Genomic DNA, 9,582 nt, shown 5'->3' with positions numbered 1-9,582 from the left:
CCCAGGAAATCCCAGGAACCTCCCACGCAGGAGCAGGGCCCTCTGCTGCAAAGGAGCGAGGGCAAGCTAGGAAGCATATGAAGACAAGTAGTTTCAACATGGGAACAGGCCCTAGGGCACATTGGGCCCATGACTCTTCATCCTCCTGGTTTCTGTTTAAGGTCTCAGCCAATGGGGCCTGTCTTCTCTGGCCTTCAGCGAAGACAGTGTCTTGGAGTTAGATGTGACCTTAAAGACCTAGAACAGCCCTCCCTTTCGGAGGTCCAGACTGAAAAGTGAGGGCACAGGGAACAAGATGTTACTCTGGGCAAAGAACATCCTGTCCTCACATGGCTCAGCCGAGGACATGAGCACCCTGGCCAACTATATTAGAATACTATGATTGACTCTTAAGAGCATCACTGAAGATGAAGACCAGAGGCCCTCTCTAACAGGGTGGGTGAAGAAGAGTCTCAAATGCCAGGATGAGGGGCTGGGGATTTGATTGGGGGGACAGAGAGGAATCAGGGAAGAGCACAGTGAAGGCCAGACTTCAGAGACCTGCTTCAAGGCTAGACTCTGTCTTGAGACCTTAGGCAGGTTGCTTCTCCTGGACTGATCCCCCTGCACGATAAGCCTCAGTTTATAGATAGGAAAACTGAGGCCCTCTAGAGAGGACAAGGAGAGTCATGTTGTGAGGTAGGGCAGACTGAGGCAAGAGTAACCAGACTGGCTACTCTGGCTCTGATTGGCTGGGATCCTTTGGCAGGCTGACCTCTTTCTGGCCTATTCCGGCCTACTCCATTGCCTTTGCCCCTGCTGTTATCCCCTCCCCTCCTCTTCACCGCATACTCATTGGGGTTGGCTCCAGATATTGCATGTAGATGTCTCTTTTCTCTAGGATCCTGCACTCTCAGCTCTGGCCTCGAGGTATTGTGTTACTTTGGGCAAGACATTCCCCTTTCTGGGCCTCAGTCCTCCCTGCCCACCTCTGACAGCACATCAAAGCCTCCATCCTGTCCCCCCCAAAACATTTATCAGAATCATTGGAGAGACATATCAAGGATCTGGTACTCCAACCATCTCACAGAGGAGGCCCAGAGAGGGAAGGGGCCTTGCCAAAGGTCTCACACCAACCTGGCAGTCATCTTGACTCCTCTGAATCCCTCTCCTTCCATATCTGAAGCCTGTGGAGTCCAACATCTTAAAAGCTCTCACAGAATAGACAAATTGCTTTTGCAGGAGAATTCCAATTAATTTATGTACATACTTCCCTCTCAAGGAAATGGAGCATAACTCCTCATTCCCTAAGCACGGGCTGCGCTTACTTGGCTTCCTTCCAAAGAGTACAGCATGGAAAAAGAGAAAGAGGAGTAGCTTTACAGTGGAGAAACCTGACGGACACTACCTCAGCCAGGTGATCAAAGTTAACATCAACAGTGATAAAGCACATTGATAGTACATGCCCTTGATATGATCTAGTGAGAATGACATTTGTCTTCTGTGGTCTTCCTTCCCCAAACTCATATCCTCAGTTTAATCATGAGAGAAAACATCAGACAAATCCTGATTAAGGGACATTCTATAAAATATCTGACCAGTACTCCTCAAATGACTCCAGGTCATCAAAAACAAGGAAAGCCTGAGAGAGTGTCATAGCCAAGAGGAGCTTAAGGACACAAGATGACTAAATGTAGTGTGCTATTCTGGATGGAATCCTGGAACAGAAAAAGGACATTAAGTTAAAACTAAGGAAACTGGAATAAAGTATGGACCTTAGTTAATAATAATGTACTGATATTGGTTCATTAATTGTGACGAATGTATCACACAAATGTAAACTGTTAATAAGGAAAACCGGCTGTGGGACATACGGGACTTCTCTGTTATCTTCACAATAATTCTGTAAATTTAAAACTGTTCTGAAATTAAGTTTATTTTAAAAACCTCTCATATCCGCCCCCATCTTGCCAATCCCACCTGAGGTCTAGTGTCTATTTCCTTACTGCTGTCTTTCCTTCCAGTCAGTTCTCCTGGCAGCCAGCAGAGGGCATTCTCTAAAACGCAAATCTAACCATATCTGAAGCCTTCCAGCAAAATAAAGGCGTTGGATGGAAAGTTCGGGAGATATGTTATAAAAGACCGACTCGGATGTCTGAATAAAAGTTATTGTGATCCAGAACAAATCTGGGAAATATTTCTGGCGCCCACCGAGATAAAATTTATGTATCTAAATTTAATATAACTCAGCCTTTCCAAGGTCTCCCGGATAAAGCCCGTTTTTCAGATGTCCAACTCCCTACGTTTCCACCCCTTCGCACAGTTACATAATTAATTCCCCTTTGTTTTTCCTTTATCTCTACGGATACTTCTCTGCTTGAGCTGTCTTTTCTGCCTTCTCCCCCAAGCCCAGCTCTAGGGACTCTGCACCCCTTCCCAAAGGCAAGAGAGCGCTCCTGCATAATTGGGTTGTGATATCCGGACCGAAGTCGTTTTTTTGTTTTATTTTTACTAAATGCGAATGAGGAAAATGAATTCCTTTGGCTCCCCACGCCCCGCTCACTCTAGGCCCGAGGAAAGGTTTGACGCACTATAAATTAAAAGATGAATCACTGATAAATGGATGTTCTAGGGCGCAGGATGTCTCTACACGCATGCGCCAGAGGGGAAGGCGTGGGAAGCCCTTCGCTACCTGGCTGGGTCCGCTGCGGGCGCCAGAAGGAGGGGCTTCCTCAGCCTCGCCCTGCCATTGGCCAGGATGATCCGCATTGGTCTGACGCAACGCCTCTGCGGCCTGGCGGAGCTCGCCCCCCACCCGCCAAACCCCCGCAACTAGCATGTTGCAGGATACTGCGTAGGCCAGGCGGCTACGTGTGGGCCTGGCGGAAACTGACCGCTGGGGCCGGGACACCAGGCTAAACAAAAGACTCGAAGCGGCACTCTGAACTTGCTCAGAATTTTATTGGGATTAACAGGGTCCACGGGGAGAGGCGAGCCTTCTGGGGGAGGGGAACAAGAATACCGCAAAGAATACCGCAATGGCGAAGCTGCCTTGCATAGACACCGAGGCGGGCTAGCGGCGCGGCGGGAAGAGGAGAGGGATGGAGAAAGAACTTGGGAGAGGAGGGTGGCAGCAGCGCCTCCATGGGCACCGCGCGGCTGTGACACAGCCGCCCTCCCCGCTTCGGGGGTCAGGGTGTCCACTCCACACAGCACAGGGAGAGGGGCTGGGGCCACAACTGACTGGGAGAAGTGGGTAGAGGAGCCCTGACCAAGGCATCACAATAAATACAGTTAGCAGCACACAGAAGCCTGCGGGGGCGGAGGGCCAAAAGAAGGGGACTAGCCCCCTTTCCCTCCCCCCAAAATAAGAACTCTGCAATGACTAAACCATAAAAATAAACTTTAAACCCGTGTACGAAGTCGGTCACCCCCCAGAAGTGCAATGTGGGGCCGCGTGGCCCTAGCTGAGGAGGAGGGCAAATGGGATAGGGAGTGGGGGATACAGAGAGGTGATCCCCAAAACGGGAAGACCCTTATCCGGTTTTCCCCCTCTTCCCCGGATTGGCCCAACCGTTTGGGACCTGAAGCACATCCTCCAGGTCAGAGTCGTCCGAATCTTCCCCTTCTTCCCAGACATCTTCACTTCCTTCCTCCTCATAGTTTCCTTCCTCATAGATGTCCTCATCTTGCTCGATGCCTGCATACGGGAGAAGCAAGGAAGGGGAAATGGAGGAAGGCAGTTAGATGAGCAGATAGGTGTCACTCTAAAAGGGAACAGAGACCATAGCCAGGGCTTTTAGGGGCCTGGGACAACTTGTCAGCGCCTCTGCTTGGAACAAACAGCCAAGAGTGTGTGTGGGTGTACTCAAGCAAGCCCACAGAATGAGAGGGAGATGGAGGGAGGCAGGAAAGCAGTGTGGGCTCCCCGCCTCTGTCAAAACTGATACATCTCTGATAGTAGCTTTTTCTCCCCCTTATACTCCTCAATGTGTGTCTCTTCCTGACTCTGACCTCAGCTGAATAAACCTATTCATCTCCAGGCAGCTTCCTCGCTCCTTTCCCCCAGTCTGATCCAAAGAGGCCCTGGTCTGTGTTCTGCAACCCAATTCCCCACCCCCACTCCCACCCTCAGGGCTGGGCAGATAGCTCTGCCTCCCCTTCTCTGAGAGAAGAGATGCCATCAGGTGGGAGGGGAAGAGGACTGAGAATCCCTGTTTCCCTCTCCTACCTGAACATGTCTAGATTGAGGCTCCACATTCATTCCTCTTCCCTTAGTGCCCTGGCCTTGCCCTCAATGGAAGTTTGCCAGGGACCCCATAGCCAAAAAAACCCGAAGAGTAGTTGATTTTCCTGCCCCTTCCACCTCCCATCTGAGTACTTCTCAGCACCTTTATAATTCTGGTGTTATTCTCAGAGCCTTTAAGGTGCTAACGTGACTCTACAAGAGGGTATTACTATATGCAGTACTTCTCCAGCATATACGACCACTGAAACCTTTTGTGGGAAGCAGCTTTCAGATCTGGTGAGTGATCCTCAGGACATAATTTTGGAAACCCTGCCCAACCTACGATGCATTTTCACCCTTCCAGGTCCTTGTTCAGATGATCCACTCCACGGAGAATGCTCCATAATGCTCCTCAGTGTGAATGCAGCCTCCAATTCAAATGTCACCTTTTTCCTCTAGCTCTCCCCCACCACCTCCCCCCCACCCCGATTCTTGAGGTAGAACTGGCTGCACCCTTTTCTGGGCTCAGAGAGCACACTGTTCACTTCATGCTCTGCTCCCAACACAAGCCTGGGAATGCGCCAAAGGCCAAGGCCGGGTACAGACTGTGCTGAAATGCACTGTGTTTTGCCACTCCCCCACCTCGATGTGAAGTGTCCTTTTTAGTTTTCCACCCACTGTCTCCTATCTCTGTGTACTCTTCATCTTTTGCTGTTACAACCATCTACCCATCACCTAGAACTAAAATGATTTTTTGGGGTTTTGTTACATTTTTAAGTTAAATGTTCACTGGACTTCCTTTGTTTAAAAAGTTGCTCAGAATGCTTTTTCTTTCCTCCATAAAAGCAGATTGTGTTCATGCCTTGATACCCTGTCCTTGGCCAGGCTTGCTCTGAGAAAAGAAAAGAGGGAAGACAAGGGTGGGGGGGGGATTAGCTCACCTTCCTCAATGCCCTCTTCTTCCACTGGTTCGTCTGAGATGATCTCTATCACGTCCTCGTAGTCAGCCTGATCCTTGTCAAAGTCTTCAATAACTTTCTCATAGTACTCAATGTCTCTGTCGTCATCATCGCTGCCTTCATTGTCACCTTCATTGCCATCATCATCACTGCCCTCATTGTCACCTTCGTTGCCATCATTATCTTCATCACTGGCCTCATCTGCTTCATTGTCACTGTCGCTGCTGTCCTGGTTGTTGCCATGGCTGCCCCAGAAGCCACCTTTGAAGAAGTTGTTGCCGTAAGTGTTCTCGTTGTTGTTAGGGTTCTCTTCGTTGTCATCAGTGTTCTTGTTATTGTCTTCAGGATTCTCGTTGTTGTCATCTGCACTCTCGTTGTTGTCAGTGGTTTCGTGGTCATCAGCACTCTCGTTGTTATCAGTGGTCTCGTTGTTGGGGACCTCATTGTGGTCAGGATTCTCGCTGTCGCAGATGTTCTCATTGATGTCAGTTATCTCGTTGTCAGTGGTCTCGAAGTAGTCGGTGGTCTCCATGAAGTCAGAGATCTTGATGTCATGAATTGTCTCATCAATGTCTGAGATCTCGCTGAAAATGTCTTCCACTGCATAATAGTCCGGGGCGTCTTCCATGATCACCACCTCACATCTGCCCCTGGTTTTACTGTAGGGAAGGCTGTGGCTGACTATAGGGTTGGTGGGAGGAGGTGTACCCATAGCACTCAAAGGTGGGAAGTAACTGGGGAAGCAGTAGGCTATAAGGGATCCCAGGGATGGGGCTAGGGTGGGTAAAGTCCCGCTTCTGCCCCTTGACTGTGTAACCTCAAGCCATTTCTGGGCATGATTTCCCACTTGTAAAACATATTCCACTGGGATTATCTCAAAGGTCCCTTTTTGGCTCCATAAATCCTGTGTTACACTAGTCTTTTCCCCATCCCCAACAAACCACCTCTCAGCCACCAAACTCCCATTACCGTTTCTTCATTTCTTGCTTCTTTCTCTTTATCCTGGAGCCCCTTTCTCTCAGGTAGTAGCGTAGAGGGTTAACCCACAGATCATTCTTGATAATCTGTTGAAAAAGGGGAGAAGGAATAAGACAGCCATTAGTACAAGCTCCAGATCCTCCTCTTAATTCCCCACGCACCCAGGAACAAGCCTAGCAAGGCCTTCTCTGGTGATGCCAGGAAGGGCCCCACCTCAGCAATCCTGTCAGCCTCTGGGAGGCTATGGTTTGAGAACCAGCTGAAGAAGCTGTGGCTCGCATCCTGGTTCCCGTGACGACGGGCCTGGGGTTCCTGGCCCCGGTGCCAGCGGATTGGGGTTGAGTGAGACACCAGCCGGCCTAGGGAAAGAGAAGGCTATGGAGATGGGACAAAACAAGGACAGATTGAGGGGGGGAACATGGATTTACTCTGGTACTGCCACTTACCTGAGCGGTTGCGCTGGAACTCCTTGACAATCACCATGTTTGTGAAGTAGGGGTTAGTCTGGAAGTACAGCTTCATTTTGTAGCCCATGGAGATATGTCTGAGATCCTGTACCTGCTCCAGGTGGGGGTGATGGTGGAATCTGTCCCCCCCCCCCACACACACCACGGCCCTTCCCACCCACCTCCCATCACCTCCAAGAACCAGATTCGTGCCCGATCCTACTAAAAAATGTCTCTCTGGCCTGACCTGCAGATTGGTCAAGTAGCGGAAAATGTCTTCATCACGTCGGTTGATCAAAATTGAAATTCTGGGGTGGTTGAGGAACTGATGAGTGGAGCAGTTTAGGTCAAGGATTGACTATTCCGTGAAAGGGAGGGAGGGAAGGCCAGGAAGGGCACAGTAAGAAAGGCTGGAGCATGAGGATTCCTTCTGTGTTTATGTGGTGTGTATAAAGCAAGTGAGTCATGGGACATAACCCATACTTATTCCCATGATAAACCTCTATGTTAGGTGGCCCTGCAGGGTGCCGACAATCCATGTGCATGTGGTATATGTCACTGGGTGCTGAAAGCTTGTGTTCACAAAATGCACGTCTGGGGGCTGAAGGGCCATGTCCAAGTGATGCTGTAACTGATTGCTGAGGGCCTGTGGTCACGTTATTGTATGTATGGGTGTTGAAGGTCCATGTCCACATGATGTGTGAATGGCTCTGATGGCTTGTGGTCAAGTTATGCCATGTGTCTACATGCTGAAGACCTGTGGTCACATAATACTGTGTCTAGGAGCTGAGGTCCTATGTCTAAATGATATTGTACGCCTGGGTGCTAAGGGCCTCTTACCATGTGCTGTTTCGTATGAGGGCTAAGGGTCTGTATCCACATAATTCTATTAGGATGTTAGACTCATGTTCCTAACATGTTACATGTATGTATATGTGTCTACTCTCCCCTTTCCTTCATTTAACTCCTTTTTCTCTATACCTAGACACTCCCTATCTTGATCTTTCAGGGGCTCCAGCCCCCCTCCCTCCAATGCAAGCCACTCCAGCCAGGATTGGGGTCTCCTAGTATCTTAAGCAAAAATCTAGGTTTACAGAGCCTTGTATGGCTCAAGCACCCTTTCTGGGCAGTTTCTCTGCTGTGTGCCATTCCCCTCCCTCTTCAAGGTCTCTGAGTCAGTTCATCTTCTACGTGCCCCTCCCCTCCTCCTTTCACCATCTCTGGTCCAATTTTTTTGCTGTGTGCCCCTTTACTACCCTCCCCCTTTTTATCATCTGTGATCCTTTTTTTAATGCTATGTTCCTCCTCTTCCCCCTTTCCCATCTGTGGTCCAGTTTTTATGTCCGCCCCCCCCCCCACCACCCTTCATCATCTCCAGTCCAGCTTCTCTGCTGTTTTGCCCTCCTTCTTCCATCCCTCTTCCACCCAGTCTAGTCCGTCTTCCGATAGGGGGCTCATGCCCACCTCTGGCTCTCCTCCACCCGCTTTACCTTTTCTGTCCCTCCCCCACCTTCCCCTTTCCTGTCACGGGCTTCTGACCTACGGAGTATCGATTAGAAGGATACTGCTTTGACCCAGAAGCCTGGGATATGCTGGATGATGAGGTCTCTGCGCTCCAGGAAGGGTCTTCGCATCTGGATGAACTTGCGCTTGAGACGCAGGAAGGCTTTGCCTGCCTTGATGTTCACTGCCTCCAGATCCAGCTGAATATCCTCCAGTGCCTGCAGGATGCTCTCCATCCTTTCGGCATTTCTCTCTCTGCTTTCCCTCTTCACCTTCCTCTGCCTCCTCCTCCGCCGCCGCCGCCGCCTCCTGCTGCTCCTCATACTCTCCCGCTCATCCTCATCCTCATCCTCCACTATGATGATCGCCTCTTCCTTGCTCTTCGGGTCAACTAACCTCTGGGGCGCCCACCCCACTGCGCTACAGGTTTCTAGGGCCCCCTCTCCACCAAAACTGCTCGACTGTACAACCTGAAAATCGATTTCCAGGCTCCCCCCCGAGGCCTCAGGAGTGGGCAGTGCTTCCAGGCTCTCCGTGGGCGGGGGCGCCTCCCCAAACCCCGACTCGATGGTAGAATCCCAGCCGGGACACTCAGCACCGAGCGTGAAGTATGCGCGGATCCCCCCCTCCTCAAGAATGACATAGGGAGGCGGCGGGGGCAGCGCGGGGCCCAGTCCCACCCCCCTCATATCGGCCAGCACCTGTGCCGCCTCCGTTTCCTCCTGGAGCCTCGGGCGCTGCTGGGGTGGAGGCAGCGGCAGTCGGAGGAGCGGCGGCGGCGGCGGCGGCGGGGGCGGGTCGCGCTGTGGAGACTCGGAGCTGCTCAGGCGGCGGGTCTTGGCTGGAGGCCCCTCATCTGGGCGGTCCATGGCGACCGCGTTCGTACAGCTCAGGGGACTCGCACTCGCCCCTTCGCTTTTAGCCGCGTCGCTGCCGCTAGTCGCACCGGGAAGCAGAGCTGAGGAGACTCACGCAACCAGCTCTCCTCACCACCTCGCTCTGGCGTTCCCTCCCACAGCGCCCGCTCTACTCCCTCCGCGCCAATCGCCGAGGCCCCGCCCACTCCTGACGCAGGGGTCCGCTCGGCCTGGCCATTGGCTGCCGGCCGCCGCGGCGGCGATCGCGCTCCCGCGACCCCTGCCCGCTCTCACGCAATCCGCTTGCCAACACCACACATCATCAGTTTCCGATTGGCTCCCCTCGGGCCCGCCAATCAACGGGCTGACTCCCTCAGCGACGGGAGGGAAACTGCAGGGCGATTGGCTGCGAGGAAAGCTGGGGAAGAAGCCCCTCTCCCTCACCCTCTCAGCGTTTTATCCAATGGGAAAAGTACCAGTGGTTCTGAAGACCAAAAAACGAGACGAAAAACAAACGCAGGCGCTGAGCAGGATGTGCTCACATGAAATTGGAAGAGCCTCGTTATCGTTCCCCCCGCCCCCCTCCCCTCAGCAACTACGCACTTTTAAAATCTGCCCCTTCCCCCATTTCC

At 51.8% G+C, this 9,582-nt stretch overlaps 1 protein-coding gene across 1 annotated transcript; it reads right to left on the bottom strand.

The window, feature by feature from the left end:
- Positions 1-2,921: 2,921 nt before the first annotated feature.
- TSPYL2 (TSPY like 2) lies at positions 2,922-9,535 on the bottom strand. The gene is made up of 7 exons (XM_004064203.5): positions 8,156-9,535; positions 6,838-6,915; positions 6,591-6,702; positions 6,358-6,503; positions 6,136-6,230; positions 5,149-5,825; positions 2,922-3,679 (listed from the first exon to the last, which is right to left on the bottom strand). Exons 1-7 carry the CDS (start codon positions 8,960-8,962, stop codon positions 3,516-3,518), a joined length of 2,079 nt encoding a protein of 692 aa, XP_004064251.3. The 5' UTR covers positions 8,963-9,535; the 3' UTR covers positions 2,922-3,515.
- Between the last annotated feature and the right edge of the window lie 47 nt (positions 9,536-9,582).

This window comes from Gorilla gorilla, chromosome X (genome assembly GCF_029281585.2).
Source record: "Gorilla gorilla gorilla isolate KB3781 chromosome X, NHGRI_mGorGor1-v2.1_pri, whole genome shotgun sequence".
NCBI lineage: Eukaryota > Metazoa > Chordata > Mammalia > Primates > Hominidae > Gorilla > Gorilla gorilla.
Note: the sequence above shows the minus strand (reverse complement) of the source record. Positions and strands in the feature narration are given on the sequence as shown.

Excerpts from the sequence above, each read along its gene's own strand:
- TSPYL2 (XM_004064203.5), bottom strand. The coding sequence starts at position 8,962 with ATGGACCGCCCAGATGAGGGGCCTCCAGCCAAGACCCGCCGCCTGAGC. Across the intron at positions 6,703-6,837 it reads GCTACTTGACCAATCTGCAG|GTACAGGATCTCAGACATAT; the intron begins GTCAGGCCAGAG and ends CACCTGGAGCAG. Across the intron at positions 3,680-5,148 it reads AGAAGAGGGCATTGAGGAAG|GCATCGAGCAAGATGAGGAC; the intron begins GTGAGCTAATCC and ends TCCCGTATGCAG.